The sequence below is a fragment of the Mauremys mutica genome, chromosome 24, assembly GCF_020497125.1.
Source record: "Mauremys mutica isolate MM-2020 ecotype Southern chromosome 24, ASM2049712v1, whole genome shotgun sequence".
Lineage (NCBI taxonomy): Eukaryota > Metazoa > Chordata > Testudines > Geoemydidae > Mauremys > Mauremys mutica.
Window position 1 is genome coordinate 18,731,486 of NC_059095.1, and position 18,923 is coordinate 18,750,408.

At 48.0% G+C, this 18,923-nt stretch overlaps 1 protein-coding gene and 1 long non-coding RNA gene across 2 annotated transcripts in view; both read left to right on the forward strand.

Annotated features, from left to right (window-relative positions):
• Nucleotides 1-9,096, forward strand: part of LOC123355789 (major histocompatibility complex class I-related gene protein-like) — a 67,016-nt gene extending 57,920 nt beyond the window's left edge. The window contains exons 3-5 of the mRNA XM_044998494.1: nt 4,989-5,264; nt 6,971-7,246; nt 8,897-9,096. Coding sequence (XP_044854429.1) covers nt 4,989-5,264; nt 6,971-7,246; nt 8,897-9,081 — 737 coding nt within the window. The 3' untranslated portion in view covers nt 9,082-9,096. The remainder of the gene's footprint in view (nt 1-4,988; nt 5,265-6,970; nt 7,247-8,896) is intronic.
• Nucleotides 9,097-9,386: 290 nt separating this feature from the next.
• On the forward strand, nt 9,387-14,787 carry LOC123355790. The gene is made up of 3 exons (XR_006575201.1): nt 9,387-9,430; nt 11,103-11,144; nt 11,695-14,787. It is a non-coding gene; the product is annotated as an uncharacterized LOC123355790 (long non-coding RNA).
• The last annotated feature ends 4,136 nt before the right edge of the window (nt 14,788-18,923 follow it).

Genomic DNA, 18,923 nt, shown 5'->3' on the forward strand with positions numbered 1-18,923 from the left:
CCAGAACTCCCAACTCATCCAACCCACCCGACTCCCTGCCTGCCCCAACCCCTCTCCACACCCCTGCCTCCTGACAGGACCCCCAGAACTCCCAACTCATACAACCCTCCCAGCTCCTTGTCCCCTGACCACCCCCTCCAGAGGCCCCCCACCCTAACTGCCCCCCCGGACCCTCCTTGCTCCCAGTCCCCTGACTGCCCTGACCCCTATCCACCCGCTGCCCCCTCACAAACCCCGGGACTCCCATGCCCCATCCAAACCCCCCTGCTCCCTGACTGCCCCCTCCAGAGACCCCCACCCCTAGCCACCACCAGCCCCGGGATCCCACCCCCCCCTCATCCAACCCACCCTCCTCCCTGTCCTCTGACTGCCTCCACCCCTTATCCAACCCCCTCGGCCCCGGACCCCTTATCATGAGGCTCCAAGCAGAGACAGATACGCTGCCCCAACAGCCCTGCCCCCCCCCAGAGCGCTGTGCGCGTGGCAGCAGGGTTCCAGGGGAGGGGCCAGCGGCTTGCCGTGCTGGGCAGGATTTTTAATGGCACACTGGAGTCCCGGCAGGCAGCAGCGTGCCATTAAAAATCGCTTCGCGTGCCATCTTTGGCATGCATGCCATAGGTTGCCGACCCCTGCTCTAAGGCCTGGTCTACACTGGGGAGGGGGGGGAATCGACCTAAGATACGCAACTTCAGCTATAAGAATAGCATAGCTGAAGTCGACATATCTTAGGTCGACTTACCTCGCATCCTCACGGCGTGGGGTTGACTGACGCCGCTCCCCCATCAACTCCGCTTCTGCCTGTCGCCGCGATGAAGTACAGGAGTTGACGGCAGAGCGATCGGGGATCGATTTATCGTGTCTACACTATACACAATAAATTGATCCCCGATAGATCGATTACTACCCGTGGATCCGGCAGGTAGTGCCACAAGGACTCCTCGTTGTTTTTGCTGACACAGACTAACACAGCTACCATTCTGAAACCTGTGAAACATCAGTATCACAGGGTCTTTTAACATAAAGTATGTGCTCATGCATTCCTCTTAACATGTTCAAGGGTTTTTCCAACAGATCATGCACATTGTATATTTTTACAGTTCTTGGTATTAGCAACACATTAGTTACCAAAATCACTATTAGCAATAACAACAAATCCATTGCAAGTGTCCATCTACAAGCATTTCTGTTATGCCACGCCTTTTGCTTAATACCATTGGGGTTTTGGCATTTTAGGGTTACCCGGTGGCTTCCCTTTGCAAAATTAAGTTATCTTTTTCCACTGGATCTTTTAAAAGGAAAGTCAGTGGATCCATTCACAACAGAAAATTTCTGGCTGTTAGGAACTGAAACTTTCTTGATTAAATCACTTCCTCACTTCTTGCAAAGACTACCCTGAAAATTTTTCTCTTCAGGAATCTTTCTAAGCACCAATTCACCTTTACCATGCTCCACAGAAGCATTGCTCTGCTGAGCCACTACCAGCTCTCGAGTTTCACTTACATTCAGAACCACCTTTGGCCCACCAGGCGGATTCCTACACAATCCCCTTTCAGGCAAGCTCACAGACTCACTAGACAAAAGGTTAGAGGTACTCTCTTTCCCTCTGCAATTTTTCTCACCTCACTGGCAACATGCAAGTTGTCAGGCTTAACACACACAAGTTTAGGAATTATTTCCTCCTCATTGCAAGTTTCCACACTGTCAGTGGGTACTACAACCAAATTACCTGTATGCTTTCCTTGTTCCCCAGCTAGGGTATCAACTTGATTAGACAGAGTTGCTACCCCCTTTCCCAGCAACACATTAGCAACAGGCAAAATACAAGCACCAGCATTGTCTAGTCTCTGGGACTTTGCCCTGACACGAACTGGATGCAACTTAGTTACAGTGTCATTCTCCCTAGCAGACACAAACTTAGGACCATTCCCTCCCTGGGCTTTAGTCAAATCCAAAATCAACTCTGGGACCACTGATAAATTGTCAAGTAGCATAAACGGAGAAGCACTTTCTGTCTGCTTCACAGACAAAGTTGGAGAAACCTTTCCCTTTAACAGACACAGAGCTTGGGATATTATTTCCCTTGTCCCAGCACACACGGCTGTTCACAGACAACTGCTTCATAGGCAAGTCAGTACCCCTAACAGACACAGGTACGTTCCCATCACTGTTACAATTCTCCACACAGGTAACAGGTAAGGGATAGGGACACTCATTTTCCATTATCCTTTCCTTCCCAAACTGCTCATTAGACAAATCCATCAGCTCACAAGTCTGCCTAGGCTCATCCAGACTTTCCTTGCCTTCCTCTCTCTTGTCCCAGCACACAGGGCTGGTTACAGACAAATACTGGGAGAGTGGGGCAGCTTCCTTACCAGGCACATTACCACTCCCAACAGATAAACTACTGCTCTTCACACTACACTGAACAACTTCCAGCAAATTACTGCTACCTTTTCCAGGTTTACTTTTACAAGCTGTACTAGCCAATAATCCATCACCCATCAAAAATTTACCTTTTCCTTTCTCAGTTAGGGAATCTACCTATTCCTTTCAACCTGACCATCCACTTTAATCTTTGATTTAGTTGGGAATTGGTCCTGCTTTGAGCAGAGGGTTGGACTAGGTGACCTCCTGAGGTCCCTTCCAACCCTGAGATTCTATGATTCTACAATTCTATGAATCTGCTCCAGAGAAACATTTTCCTGACCAATGAGTCCTCTCTGTGCTTGATCTAATTCCAGATTCACTTCTGAGACATTAGACAAACACCTGCTTACATCTGTGGTTCCAAATGAGTAGTTTCTAGGTATGATGCTGATGATTTGTATACCTGGCTCAAACTTTTCAGCCTGGTTGTTGCCCTCTGTCCCTCTCCCCCTAGAGAACAAAAGACCCACACACCCAGTAGTTTCCCCAATTTGAAAGGGTACAGATCCTTATTGGTTCCCCTGGTCAGGTGCCAACTCATTTCAAAAAGAACAGGAGTACTTGTGGCACCTTAGAGACTAACCAATTTATTTGAGCATAAGCTTTTGTGGGCTACAGCCCACTTCATCAGAGGCATAGAATGGAACATATAGTAAGGAGATATATATACATACAGAGAATATGAAAAGGTGGGAGTTGCCCAACCAACTCTAAGAGACTAATTAATTAAGATGAGCTATTGTCAGGAAGAGAAAAAAAAATTTTGTAGTGATTATCAAGATGGCCTATTTCAGACAGTTTGACAAGAAGGTGTGAGGATACTTAACATGGGGAAGTAGATTCAATTTGTGTAATGGCTCATTTTAAGTTTACCTCATAACCCTTTACAGGTAAGGCAATTAGGGTACAGCTGCTAAGGAGGATTCTATAACTAACTGAATGGTTGGGCAGTTACACAAGGGTGCTACCTCTCCTTATTTATCGCACAGCCCACAAATCACAGACGATGCTGGTCAGCCTGGTTCAGGTCGGGTCCACACTGGCTGGGATTTCTTCCTGGAGGTTTAGGAAAACAGAGTTAATAAGATACATGCACCTCTAATTTTACTACTAATTACATGAAGAACTAAACAGTATTTTCCACATTTCAAGGATTAAAATGACTACAAGGACAATTTTAACCAGCTGATTCTGGGAATCCGTCTAAGGAGAGTGCATTAGCCACTTTGTTAGAGGCTCCTGAAATGTGTTGGGTACATGATTCTGTGACACAGCTTAGTGCGCTTGGCTCTCACCTATGGCTGTGACACCAAATTGTATTTTAATCCCTTGTCATACATTTTTCCAAAATTGATTAGTGATTTTGGGGTGTCTGATATGCAGATGCCAGGTGCTCCCACTTTCTGATCAGGCACCCTTAAAAGGTCTCTGTTGGGCAACCATAATCACTAGTCATTGCTGAAAATCAAGGCATTTACCTCGATGTATCTAATGCGAGGGGGGGGGAGGGGTGAAAATATTTGGGACCCTATGTGGGTTATTTTTGTTCAACCACAATCTGCCCTGTTTGCCAGGCTAGGGGTCTGATCCGTTCCCCACACGTTTCAGTCTTCCTCGTGATCCCCACAGTGTCCTCTGTTCACTACAGCCTTCCTGTCCCCTAAACTCTCCTTCTTGTCTCCATCCCAACATCTCTCCCCTCTCCCACCCCAGTCTCCCTCCCTGCCTCCTGGTTGTATTAACTAAGCGTGGTCTTGGTTGTGTGCGAGATGGGGGCCGTTGCTGTGACGATTAGCCTGGCTGTAGGAAAATGGCGGCCAGCTGAACTAAGGGCCGTCAGTGGTCTGATCCTTATAGGGAATCACCTTGAGACAGTGGCCATGTGAAAAAGAGGCCAAGCATCCGAAGTTGGTTCTTTGCCGTTTCTAGATTGAGTTGGGGGCACGGGGAGATGGGGCAGGGAAACAGAGTGACCCTGTGGATTCTGTGAGGTCATTAAACCAGAGCAGAGGTTAGTGTGGGGGACAGACCTGTACCCCCTCCCTACAGGGACATGGGGGTGCTGTGAATGGAGGAGGTGAGGGACCAAGTGACCCTGGAAACTTGCAAAATTAATACAACCAGCGCAGGAGAGAGTGGGGTACAGACCCCCTGCACTCCCTCTCTTCTCCACAATGACCCTGACTACCAGAACTGGGGGGATCCTCAGAGAGCAGAAGAGAGCTGGAGGGGACAGACCCCAGCAGTATCCGGAGTACTCCCTTTGGGGTCGTGCCGCCCTGCACCCCCTGCAGGGAGCGTACAAGAATAAGCAGCAATGAGGCACTCCTGTAGGTTTGGGTTCCCTCCTGAAAGGAGCTGGCAGGGTATAGGGCCTAACAGCATAAGGGGGAACTCCGTTTCTCAGGGGAGGGAGGGCTCGAGGGAGGGCCCGGTAGCAAGGGGAGGACCCACTGGGCTATCTGCAGTGGGGTCTTGGTGAGATTTTCAGAGAGGCTGCTGCTGACCCTCCGCTGCTCTGATCTTGACCCAGCCCCCGGGGTCCTGCCTGTGTGTTTCAGGGTTTCACATTATCCAGATGATACAAGGCTGTGATCTCCGGGAAGACGGCATCATTCAGGGGGTTCACCAGGATTCATATGACGGACGAGACTTTCTTACCTTCGATAGGGAGACCATGACTTGGGTAGCAGCAGATATTGGGGCTCAGATCACCAAGAGGAGATGGGATGCCGAAATATGTAACAACCAGCAGTGGAAATACTACCTGGAGAAGGAATGTATCCCCTGGCTAAGAAATTCTCTAGAGTACGGGAAGGAGACTCTGCAGAGGAAAGGTAAGTCAGGGAGACAAACGCCACCCAGGAGGTCACTACTAGTTACATCTCCATTCCCCAGCCCCAGTTCCAAAATGGAGCAGGCGGGTAGGGGGCCGTTCAGCTAACCTTGCGCCCTGGATGGGTGGGGAAACAACCCCTCCCCCCCCAGCTCTGCTGGAAAAAAAGGTAAGAAATTGAAAGTATTAAAAGCAGCTCACTGTAGAGAAGCTGCATCTCCAGAGCCACTTGACCAAATGAGTCCAAATTCACACCACAAATTCTACCTCTTTCCCCTGGTGTGATGCAGCGTTATCAAGGCAATCTGCCTGTGCGTGTGCATGTTGGAGCACTCTGAAAAATACTCTGTAGAGAAAGCTCCACACCACCTTAATTATGGAAGTGCCACCAGTTCTATGGACGCCAGCTTCATTCACCATGTAATTCTTCCACATTCACTGTCTGCACCATCATATTTCTTGTGTTACATCTAGCCCCTATGTTCCACCAATGACAGTAGTTTTGTCCTTGTTGCCTCTTTGTCCAAACTTCTCCCTCAGTCATCTATGTGCTTCCTTCCATGCCATCCCCTACTCATGGAATTCCCCTCCCCATACTAATGTGGAAGAAGGCTCCCCTTGTCCTTAAAGATTTCCCTCTCAAGACCTACCTTTGCTGCAATGCTTTCTTACTTATTACTTGATTCTTTTATCTATAAGATATCAGATAATCACACTCAGTCAAATTTATTATCAAAGCTTTTTAGTTAAAGATTAATCAGCACAAACATAGAAGGGAAGAGGTTAAATACTTTACTGTTCCATGGCAGGAGGACAGTTGCAGTGCAGTCAGCTTCAAAATGTTAACTCACTATTACCGATGTCTGTTACCATGGACACAAATTTCCCAGATTAGTTAGCATCATTACACACCCTAATCTTTCCCTTCTCAAACAGTTTGCGCTTGCTGTTCAAAGTTACTTGAAATTTGTACCCAGTTTTTTGCAACAATTCTACTAGTTGCTTATTTCTCTCACAAACCTCAGCAGAACATTATTTTGTCCTTGTCCAACTTTACAAATGCCAAGAAGAAAAATCCATACACAGCAATGTAATTTATATTTCAGTACCAAGAGGCTGCTAAAATTGATTTTCAGCATAAGTTTAAATCCCTTTGAAATCCATAATATTGGGGTAAATAGTTTTGGTAACAACCTATGAGAAATTAGCCAATTAATATTAACTAGTTTGAGGGGCAATTTAGCACTGAGTGTCACTTTTTGTTTAACGGTCCTTTCCATCTTTAATTGGTCAGTCTATCTAGTTCATTTTTTGCTCCATGGCTAGGGCAAGAATATTTCCTCTTTCATATCCAGGGACTGTGAGGAGATGGGCACAAACCTAGCATATGATTGACACCTGTATCTGGAGCTTAATGAAGCCTTTCAAGGTACTTGTGTCACTGTGGCTGGGAGCAGAGGCTTCTGGTTACCACATTAATAAAATTTGGTCAGGGACCTGGATTCAGGATTCACCATTGCTGATGCTGTGAATTCGGCACAGAAATCCTCTAACATGGTGGTTCTCTCTCATCAGAGGGATTCTGCCTCATGGACTTTCATCCTCTCCCGCTGCTGGTGTCTCAGAATTTCATGCTGCAAAGCTCCAGCAAAGGCTGCCTGGATTAGACCTTGAAAACAACTAACTTCAATTTTGTCTTTTTCCCAGTGCGCCCAACAGCTAGAGTGAGTGACAGGTCATCTCATGACGGCCTCACCACCCTCTCCTGTAAGGTCAGTGGGTTCTACCCCCGGGACATCACCGTGACCTGGCTGAGAAATGGGGAGAGCAGACAGCAGGAGACCTACTCTGAAGGCATCCTACCCAGTGGGGACGGGACCTACCAGACCTGGGTGGCAATGGAGATTGATCCCAAGATCAAAGCCCATTATTCATGTCACGTGGAGCATGAAAGCCTGTTAGAGCCACTCTCTGTCCCCTGGGGTAAGGAGTTTGTGTGTGTGTCTGTTTTCCTAGTGGGAGAGGGGGAATCCATTACTGTCAACCCCTGAAAAATTCTCATTTCGATGTATAGGCTGAAGCTGGAATTTCTTCAGGGCCTGTGAGGCCCTGTCCCCTTTGGCCCTCTGCAGTCAAGTTCTTGAGCTAGAGTTGGGACCCACAGTGCCTGGGGCTCATGCCTTGCTCTCCAGTTTGCTGCCTCTGGGGCTGTTGGATACGTCTCAGCAATACAGTGTCTCTGAAAGGAGAAGATTAACAATGAGACATTCAGGCTGGAAGAGAGCAGTCTGAGCTCCTGCATAGCCCAGGGCAGGGAATCACACCAGGGACCAACCTGGTAGCCTGTGGGCAAACTAGATCTGATCCTTCAGAAAGAGATGCCCATTCCAGATGTAAAGTCTCCAAGGGATGGAGAATTTACCACATTCCAAGGGAAGCTCAAATCTACCCCTTATTTGCAGTCAGAATTTGTCTTGCTTCAGCTTCCAGCCCAGTCTCAACTTCAGCAGGTTCTCAGAAACATGGCTCTACGGGCTCTTCATTCTTGCCCCTGTGGCCAGAGAGAGATGTTTAATGTTGGGAGCAGCTTGTTTCTGTGTGCAGTGATGCTGGAAGAGAGGGTGTGGCCTTGGAATGGAGTGAGGAGGGAGATTAGATCCTGCATCAGTGGGGAGAGTCTCCTATGCGCCAGCACAAGAAAGTCTAGGAAGAATTTATTACACATGGAGCTGCCTTCCAGCCATCTTTTTGCGTGGTTAATCGGGATGTGGAAAAATGCAGCATTTGGAAGTGCAAACCATTTCTAAAAGGGCAGCCTGCACTGGAAATCTGGTCATCAGATGGTTTCACATCATAATCCTGCTACCACGTCCCCTGCCAATTTTTGTGTCATAAACCACATTTCCTTATTCTTGTAGAAATATTTTTCTTTTTTCAGTATTATGTGCCTCTTTCAGACAACAAGAGAAGCTGATTAGTGAAACTAAATGTGTATAGAGAACTCAGGATTTAACAGGTTTATATAAACCAAGAACAGTATTAAAATATCTCTATCCTTTCCTGTTCAATTCCTGCCTCCTCTAAAAACACGCATTGTGTCTATAACTCCAGTCATGGCAGGGAAATCCAGAGCTTTGAGGTCAGTTTCCAGTTTGTCACCAGAATCGCATGCTACTGTGTTCCATTAGTCATGAAAGTCAGCGTGGTCAAGATGGGGTTAGGGGCTGGGAGCCAAGACTCCTGGGTTCAATTCTTGGCTCTTGCCCTGACTCTCTGTGTGACCTTCAGCAAGTCTTTTCCCCTTCCAATTTAGGGATGATACTGACATCCATCCTCCCCCACACAAAGGTTTATGAGGATTGATTAATGTTCTAAAAGTCTTCTATTTTAAGTGCTACATATTTATTATGAATTGAAGTAGTAGAGGCTGTGTCCAGGACTTTCCATGGTGGGGTGCAATGCATGGTAGCTGCATTGGAAGAGGTGGAGGGTTGCAGGACTCAGCCCTAACCTGGGGAGCTGACTGACTGATCCCTGCAGTGGGATGAAAGGAGGGTTTTGTTTTGTTTTGTTTTGTTTTTTGGAGGGAGGGGAGATTTTTCCCCATTGATCATTCTCTCCATTCCATTTCAGAACCAAATAACACTCTGATTCCCATTGTGGCTGGAGTTATCACTGCAGCTGTCCTGATTGGTGTTATAATCGGAGTAGTCGTCTGGAAAAAGAAATGCCCAGGTAAAGAGCCTGGGATGGGGGGATTCCCTGCACACCCGCCTAAGGACAACAGCAGTACAGGAGCCAGTGTCAGTACGGTGTAACTGCCCCCATTGCGGGACTGAGCTAACGACCCCCAATGGGAGCTGCTGGAGGGCCAGACCCAGAAACTGGGTGGGGTTACAGTTTATATGAGGCTAGGTTTTCTGAAGAGCTCAGCACCCAGTGCACTGAGGTCTTTGGAAACTGGCTCATTGTGTCTTTCTCTCCTGCCGATCATGAGTGCCTCAGACCTTGAGTCCATTACTGAGTGCCAGGGGTCTGTGCTGGGCCTGGGGCCCTGGTTCTGAGCTGCGGACACAGATTGGAGTCGGTTCCTGCCTTGGGAGCTGCATTCACTGAAATTTGCCTTCTCTCTGCAGGGAGGAAGGGAGACGGCTACGCTGTAGCAGGGTAAGTGACAAGAGACCCATCGCCTCTTTTCAAGTGGCCACCTCTGAACAGCCATCAGTGTTTGCTTGTGGATTTTAGCCTGGAGCCACTGACAGGAGATCCTCACTCACACTCATAGGCCTTGTCTGCACTGAGAATTGTAAGGAAATGTCCAACTATTGCTCTGGTACCATAGAATTGTAGGACTGGAAGGGACCTCGAGAGGTCATCTAGTGCAGTCCCCTGCACTCAGGGCAGGACTAAGTTTCATCTCTAGACCATCCCTGACAGATGTTTGTCTAACCTGCTCTTAAAAACCTCCAGAGATGGAGATTCCACAACCTCCATAGGCAATTTGTTCCATTGCTTAACCACCCTGACAGGAAGTTTTTCCTAATGTCCAACCTAAACCTCCCTTGCTGCAATTTAAGCCCATTGCTTCTTGTCCTGTCCTCAAAGGTTGATGAAAACAATTTTTCTCCCTGCTCCTTGTAACAACTTTTTATGCACTTGAAAACTGTTATCACATCCCCTCTCAGTCTTCTCTTCTGCAGACTAAACAAACCCAGTTTTTTCAATCTTCCCTCATAGCTCATGTTTTGTACACCGTTAATCATTTTTGTTGCTCTTCTCTGGAGTTTCTCCAATTTGTCCACTATCCTTCCTAAAATGTGGTGCCCAGAACTGGACACAAAACTCCAGCTCATGCCTTATCGGCGCCGAGTAGAGTGAAAGAATTACTTCTCGTGGCTTACTTTCAACACTCCTGCTGATACATCCCAGAATGATGTTTGCTTTTTTTGCAACAGTGTTACACTGTTGACTCATATTTAGCTTGTGGTCCACTGTGACCCTGAGATCCCTTTCCACAGTACTCCTTCCTAGGCAGTCGTTTTTCATTTTGTATGTGTGCAGCTAATTGTTCCTTCCTAAGTGGAGTACTTTGCATTTGTCCTTATTGAATTTCATCCTATTTACTTCAGACCTTTTCTCCAGTTTGTTTAAATAATTTTGAATTAGAATCCTGTCCTCCAAAGCACTTGCAACCCCTTCCTGCTTAGTATCTCCACAGACTTTATAAGTGTACTCTCTATGCCATCAACTAAATCATTGATGAAGATATTGAATAGAACTGGACCCAGAACTGATCTCTGTGGGATCCCACTCGTTATGCCCTTCCAGCCTGACTGTGAACCACTGATAACTACTCTCTGGGAGCAGTTTTCCAACCAGTTCTGCAACCACCTTATAGTAGCTCCATCTAGGCTGTATTTCCCTAGTTAATGAGACTGTGATGTGAGACAGCATCAAAAGTCTTAGGCTTTGTCTACATTAGCAACGTTAAAGCACTGCTGCGGCACCACTGCTAGGAAAGAGCTCTCCCGGTGCTCTAAAAAAGCCACTCTCACAAGGGGCACTGGGAGTGCAGCTCCCAGCATTGGTGCTGCGACTACACTGTCACTTAGAGCGCTGAAACTTGCATCACTCAGGGGGGTGTTTTTTGCATGTGAATAATGGAAATCCAGGACAGCTGCACTGTAGACTGATCTGTGCACCAACCATCTCACTGCTAGGGAAGAGTAAGGTGATGACTGTTCCCTTTGGAGGAGAGTCCCCGTATCTACTAACTACGCTGAAACCTGCCTTGTGAGAGATGCTAATATACTCTCTCTTCTCCTCCTCCTCTGCACAGGAAATGACTAAGGATCTAATGGCTCTGAGATATCTGCCAAGGGTAAGTGATGGGGCTCTAACCTAGGGGTTCACTGAGGCCTCTGGAGAGAGACACCTCGTCCAAGTCATTGGACCCTGAGTCTCACTGGCCCGTCCCCTCTAGCAAAGCAACCTCAAGCAGTGGAACAAGGGAGTTCTGGATCCCTTATTTCCCTTTTATTCACACTGGAGGTGCAGGAACTGGTTTGCAGCCAAATCCCCCTTGTTTTCTCTGAGATTAATTTAGGTGTAAAAAACTCTAGTGAGAGGGATTTTGCTGTGGCTGCTGATACAGCCTGGGCTGAGATCAGCTTTTGTAATGATAAATCCAGCTGCTTCAGAGAACAGTCTCCAGTGAAACTGAAGGGAGGAAGCAGGAGGGACAGAGCCCAGCACCTGAGGCTCCGGGAACACAGGATCTCTGATACTTGAGCTAAAAGCTTTGTCAGCAGGGTTAGAGATTTTGTCCACTGCAGCCACTAGGGTGACTGTCCCACAGCAGTGTGACTGTCATTGCAAAACATTATGGCAGGTTCCCCTTAACAGACGTTGCCTGTGTTTAATTTCTGCAGCTTAACAGAGCCTGTTGGAGTCTGTGACACAACCTGAGGGGATCCCAGAGAGGAAGATTGATGAGCTCTGCTCTGTCTCCCTAGAAGAACCAATCAACCTCTCCCTAGCTTTTCTCTGGCACTTGGAGCGTCCCGTGTGGGATTTCTGGCCTCATCTATCTACTCACCAAACCACTTTTTGCTTTTCAGATGTAATTGTTTTCTAAAATTATGTTTTATTTCCACAAAATAATTTCCAAAATTTTAATGGATAAAAACCCCTTTAGTAAGAGTTTAATATTTGCTACATTTAGTGTGTGCACTCAGCGCTCTGTGCTGTGCAGTGCTGTTTGCACACCCTGTACCATACGCTAGATATGTGAGCAGTAACTGCTTGTGTGTATATGGTGGGGGATGTATTTTTTTTTCTGTAGAATTTCATGATTATAACAGGGTAAACTGCCTGGTCTACTCGCAGCTGGTAGCGCTGTTGCCATCCTCAGCTGAGGACGTCTATTGGACAGGAATAAGTGTCTGCGATTAGTTTATAAGTGCCTCTAATGTCCTTTTCACCATTCACAGAGCCGTAGAAATGCTGGGTTAGTAGGGCCCTCAAGAGGTCATCAAGTCCAGCCCCTGAGCTCAGGCAGCACCAAGTAAACCCAGACCATCCCTGACAGGTGTTTGTCCAACCTGTTCTTAAAAGCCACCAATGATGGGTATTCCACAGCCTCTCTTGGTAACCTGTGTGATGAAGTGGGGTATTTTCCTAAAGTCGAATATGTATACTGTGTGTGCCTCAGTTTCCCCTATGTGGGGCATATCTAACGAAGGTGGGAGGGGAGGTGTTTATCGCTGCAGAGCACCAGGTGTGACCATAGGCGCTGACTTCCAGATTTCCCGGAGAGTGCTCGACCCCCACTGCTCCGTCCTAGGCCCCGCCTCACTCCTCCCCTTCCCCCAATACCCCACCCCGCCCCCTCCCCCTCCCCTGAGGGTGCCCCATATTCAACTGGTGCCTCCCCATAGGGGCTGGGGGCACGAGCAAAAGGGCAGGTCGTGTATGTCCCCCTGCGCCCAGCTCCGGGGCCACCGCATTCTCCCCACCCAATGTTACCTGCAGGGTGGGGGGCACTTTGTCCTTCCGTTGCACCTACCCTCCTAGCATGTTCTCCTGCTCTCCCTGCTCCCCAGGAGCCCAGGTGGGGAACAGGAGGGAGCCGCTTTTAACACTGGTCCCTCCCCGGCGCTGCTCTGCAGCCCTGCCCGGCAGCTGCCTGAGAGAGCCTGTCTGGAGAGGAGGTGGCTTCCACTTCCTGCCTGGCTCGGCTGCTGGGGACCCCAGCACCGAAGCCCGGGCAGGTAGTGGGAGTCACCTCCCTAACCATGCTCTCTCTGGCAACCTCTGCGCAGGGCTGCAGAGCAGCATCTCAGTGGCTGGAAGGGGCTGGTCCCGTTCCTTCCACTCCCTGCATCTGGGCCATGCGTCGCCCAGGCCCACCCCCTGTCGCCCAGGCCCACCCCCAGCACGCCACCAAACAGGTGATGGCAGCCAGTGGGAGGCACTGGGGGGACAGGGATGAGCTGATTGGCAGGGCCCGGTGCTGGGGAGTGGGGGGGAAGAGGGGCCTGCCATGGAGTGCTCAGCACCCACTATTTTTTTTCCATCGGTGCTCCACCTCTGGAGTCGGAGCCTATGGGTGTGACCCAGTCTAGCAGCTGGGACCCCAGACCATGGCCTGGACACTTTGTAACTTAGCAACTGATGACCTGAAGGCCCATCCCAACTTGGAGCCAGCCAGTTAGGGGCAGTGGAGAGAACAAAGAGCTGCAGGAGAGTCCCCTGCAGATCTGTTTGCCTGGGGAAGATGGTGGAGGACACAGGAAGGAGGAGTCACTGCTGGGCTGGGAACAAAGAGCGGCCTGAGCCCATCTGGGTGGGGAGAAGCCCAGCAGGACGGTGCTGAGAGTTTCTTGCCTGAGGCCCCTTGCTAGGTTCAGAGGTACAATAAGCCCTTCTGTTTTGCACAGGCTGGGAGTCACTGCAGTCCTGAGGTGGGGGTTGCATTGCGTCCTCTGGGTGTGAAGATTTCTCCATGGGTCCAGTCCAAGTAGACTCACTGAGGCGAGGTCACAGAGAGGAAGGCAGGCTGAAGGCTCAGAGTTGTGATACGGGGCGGTGGAGGAGCCTACGGCTTAAACCCCAAGCAGCAAATATGGTCAAGACACTAAAGAGCAGTTCCTCCCACAGGCTGTTGAAGCTGATAGAGCATGCGCCTGTTGCACAGATTAACTATCCTTATAGAACATTTTTCCTACTATCTAACCTAAATCTCCCTCACTGCGAAGTAAGCTGATTCCCCTTTCTCCTATCTTCAGTGCAGCTGGAGAGCAGTTGATCACCATCCTCTCCCTAACAGTCCTTAACTTAACTTATATGAAGACCTCCCCCCCGAGTATTCATTTCTCAAGAATAAATGTCTATTTTTTAACCTTGTGTCTTGCATACAGTTAGGATATAGATATTCAGTCCTGTCTGTAAAGCCTTATACTTTAAGAATTTAGGTATATGTTTATCATTTAGCTAGTTATAAGGTGTAAGCAGAATCAGGATGAGCTCTAGCCTGACATCTGGTGGTGAATTATGGGGAGTGTGGAAAGAATTTCAGGGAGTGTGGAAAGGAATTTCAGGTATTTGCATTTGCACACCTACCCTGCCTATCACAGCCCACGGCAGCCTGGGATGGTTATTTTGACAGCTCTGGGATCCCCAATTTCTCTGTTATTGGGGCAGGAGGAATAAAGTGTTGTCACCCTGATTATGTGAATGAGGAACTATGAGACTGCTTTATGACAGAGAGTTTCACCATCAATTAAGTAGCACTCGCTAGACAAGGGACATGGGTGCCAAAACCCAGTGAATTGAGAGAGGCTGGGGACTGGTATGTGCCTGCCTGGGCCCCTTTTGCGGGCCTGGAACACTAATTGCACCTCTGCCTCTCTCCACTGTTGAAGAGCAGAGCTAATTTTGATTCCATTAGGTGTCCATCTAGAGGCTGCTGAGCTGAATCCACTTTGGGCCAATAGTGCACCAGCACTGGGGCTCCCCTACTACAAGCTGAAATCACTAAAAGAGCTAAGCTTACTGAGCTGAGGTCACTGAGTGCTGTGTTAACTAGTGGGGGAGCCTGAAGATCTATTGCTAAGCGGCTGGCAGAGCGGAGCAGTTTGCAGCACGGTTGGAGCCACCCACGGAACAGTGAGCGGAGTGGAGCGGTTTGTGGGGATGGCTGCAGCAGAACTCCACAGAGAGGTGGAGCAGTCAGCCCCGGCCCATGTAAGGTGTCCCTTAACACCCTGTGTGCCCCCCCACCACACACACACACATTTCCACCCAGGCTGGGGGGGGGGGGTAAAACTCTGCAGATAAACTTTTGAACTCTGGGGCGGCACTGACCAGGGACAAAGACTTTTGGGTTGTTGGACTTTGGGGTGATTGGACTTAAGACCCTGAGGGGAAAAGGACATTGCCAAACTTTCTTGGTGGGTCTTTTGCTCATGGTTTATGTTATGAACCCTCTTTGTGGTGTTTCCCCAACATGATGCCACATTGTTTCCCCCCTTTATTAAAAGGATTTTGCTACACTCAGACTCTGTGCTTGCGAGAGGAGAAGTATTGCCTCCTAGAGGTGCCCGGGGGGGTGGTATGTAATTGTCCCAGGTCACTGGGTGGGGGCTTGAGCCGGTTTTGCATTGCGTTATTGACACGGAACCCCTGGATACTGAACCCGGCCCTTGTTGCTGCCAACTCAGAAGGGCAGAAGGGTTACAGAGGTATAAAAGAATCTGTGTAAGGGCCTTCTCTCACTGTGACAGTCTGAGGCCTTGTTCTTAAGCTAAGGCCTTTGGCTAAGCAGTGGGAGCAGCCATAAACTGGGAAGTATATGATCACGCCCTCACATTCCAAACTAGTCATATTGAAATAAGGCAATCGGGGGCTGTTAGGAAGGTGATCCAATCTATCACCTCCAGATAAAGGGAAGAGCCTAGAAGATGTAAAAGGAAATTTAGTTTGATAGCTTTCTGTTTGGTAAGAACTCACTTATCAGTAGATACAGCTGGGAAACTCTTATGTCTTTATAGATGTAGTTGTGAAATCCTCACTTCTGAATTGTTTTGTCATTATAGTTCCCACTTTGCTATTGTTAATCTGTATGGTCTCTGTCTGGTTCTGTGATTGTTTCTGGCTGTGTAGAATTAATTTTGCTGGGTGTAAACTAAGGTGGTGGGATATAATTGGTTAGCTAATCATGTTACAGTATGTTAGGATTGGTTAGATACATTTCAGTAAAATGATTGGTTAAGGTACAGCTGAGACTATTACTATATAAATTAGGGGCAAAGAGGAAGTAAGTTGGGATTCAAAAATAAGGAAAAAGGAACTTGGATTTAAGCTTGCTGGACGTTCATCCCAATAAACATCGAATTGTTTGCACCTTGGACTTTGGGTATTGTTGCTCTCTGTTCATTCGAGAAAGACCAGGGAAGTGGGAGGGTGAAGGAATAAGCTCTCTAACACATACAACACCTTTGTTAATACACTGCAGAATATTTGCCTTTTTCACAATAGCATTACACTGTTGATGCATACTCAGTTTGTGGTCCAATGTAACCCCAGCTCCTTTTCTGTAATATCAGTACCTAGGCCGTTTAATGCATTTCATTTTGTCCTCCTGGCTGAAATATTTGCACTAATCAAGATACATTCAACAAAGATGGCTTCAGACCAATTCTCCAATTTGTCAAGATTGTTTTGAATTCTAATCCTGTCCTCAAAACTGCTAGCACCCCTTCCCAGCTTGGTGGTGCCTGCAGCATTTCTAAGTCTATTCTCCACTGCAGCATCTAAATCATTAATGAAAACAGTGAAAACTGTCAGAGCCAGGACTGACCCTTGTAGGACCCCACTAGCAATGTTTTCCCAGTGTAAGAGTGAACCACTGATAACTACTGAGAGTCTTTACAATCATTTCATCTAGACCTGAGCCATAAACAATGTAGACCAACCTATGTGAGATACAGACGCAGCCGTGGGTTCCCGTTCGTTCTGCTGCTGCTGTCTCTGACGTGGGTATCCAGTACAGGAAGGGAGTTTGTACCTTTACTCTGGCTAAGCAGAATAACCCCTTCCCTCCTGTAGCATCCCCTGGGTGTGTGTGGTCCCTGTGGGGCTGCCCCAATCCCCCTTCCTCACCCTGCTCTGGAACAGATTTGGTTCCATTTACCCCGACTGAAAAGGAGAGTGGTTCTGGAGTCAGTGCTTTGAAGGTGCAAGGTGAGCCAACGCTGGTGTAGGATTTGCTAGGCACTCCCCTGCTGGCTATAGCTGCAGAAAAACAAGCCTGTCCTCCCAGAGCCAGGTTGGGACTAGAGGCTGGTCTACAAACACTGAACCCCTCACCCCAAATTCTCTCCACTCCTTCAGCGACCTTACCCAGTGCAGGGAGGCGGTTGCTGGGTTTTGCCAGTGTGACCCACAAAGAGTTTTAGGAAAGAATTGTTATTGATTAGAACAGGGGGCCAGGAGCAAGGACGCCTGGATTCTGTTCCCATTTTTGCTGCTTCCACAGAAAATCAGTCATTTTCCTCTCATTGTGCGTTTATCTCCATCAATAAAATGGAGCCAACAACACCCTAGAAGTGCTAGGGATTATTGTATTGCAGTTGCCTGTGACAGCCCTCACTGAAACTGCCAAGGTTAGGGCAGGCTGCAAAAGGGAGAGCAAAACTGGTGGTTAATACTGAGGTTAAACTCACCAACCAGTTATAAACTGTGCTTCTCATCCCCCATACTGGTTATTGAGAATCTGAAAAAAGAAATCACATTACATTTCAGTTGTCTGGCTCCCAATCAGCACCTAGGTCCAGTACAGTGAGAAGTCATTTAAAAACTCTGCTTGCTATACAAAATATTTTGCTGACCCCAAAGGGTCAGCCACAGTGCCAGGTCAGTATTAGGTTGGATCTTACCAAAAAAAAAAAAAAGCTGCCAGCCAATCCTTTAATGTCTAAAACTAAAGGTTTATTATAAGGAAAAAAGAAAGAAGAGAGTTGTTAAATGATAAAGCACTCAGATACATACCGAAACTTCAAGGTCCAGAGATCAAGTTCTTAGCAGTATTGGTGAGTTTGCTGGCTTGAAAGTCCCTAAGGAACATCCACAGCTTGGATGAGTCATTCAGTCCTTTGTTCAGAGCTTCAGCTTGTAGAAAAGTCACTTCAGAGATAAGGAGTAGGTTTCTTTTGGCCCAATCCTCTAATTTGTTTAGGTCCCTCTGTATCCTATCCCTACCCTCCAGTGTATCTACCACTCCTCCCAGTTTCGTGTCATCTGCAAACTTGCTGAGGGTAGCTCAGTGGGTAGTGATCAATGGCTTCATGTCTAGTTGGCACCCGGTATCAAGCAGAGTGCCCCAAGGGTCGGTCCTGGGGCTGGTTTTGTTTAGTGTCTTCATTAATTATCTGGAGGATGGCATGGATTGCACCCTCAACAAGGACACGTGCAGAGTCCTGCATCTAGGACGGAAGAATCCCATGCACTGCTACAGACTAGGGACCGAATGGCTAGGCAGCCTGCAGAAAAGTACCTACAGTGGATTACAGAGGACGCGAAGCTGGATATGGAGTCAACAGTGTGCCCTTGTTGCCAAGAAGTCGAACGGCATTTTGGGCTGTATAAGTAAGAGCATAGCCAGCAAATCAAGGGATGTGATTGTTCCCCTCTATTCGGCATTGGTGAGGCCTCATCTGGAGTACTGTGTCCAGTTTTGGGCCCTACGCTACAAGGAGGATGTGGAAAAATTGGAAAGAGTCTGGCGGAGGGCAACAAAAATGATTAGGGGGCTGGAGCACATGACTTATGGGGAGAGGCTGAGGGAACTGGGATTGTTTAGTCTGCAGAAGAGAAGAATGAGGGGGGATTTGATAGCTGCTTTTAACTACCTGAAAGGGGGTTCCAAAGAGGATGGATCTAGACTGTTCTCAGTGGTACCAGATGACAGAACAAGGAGTAATGGTCTCAAGTTGCAGAGGGGGAGGTTTAGGTTGGATATTAGGAAAACCTCTTTCACTAGGAGGGTGGTGAAGCACTGGAATGGGTTACCTAGGGAGGTGGTGGAATCTCCTTCCTTAGAGGTTTTTAAGGTCAGGCTTGACAAAGCCCTGGGTGGGATGATTTAGTTGGGTTTGGT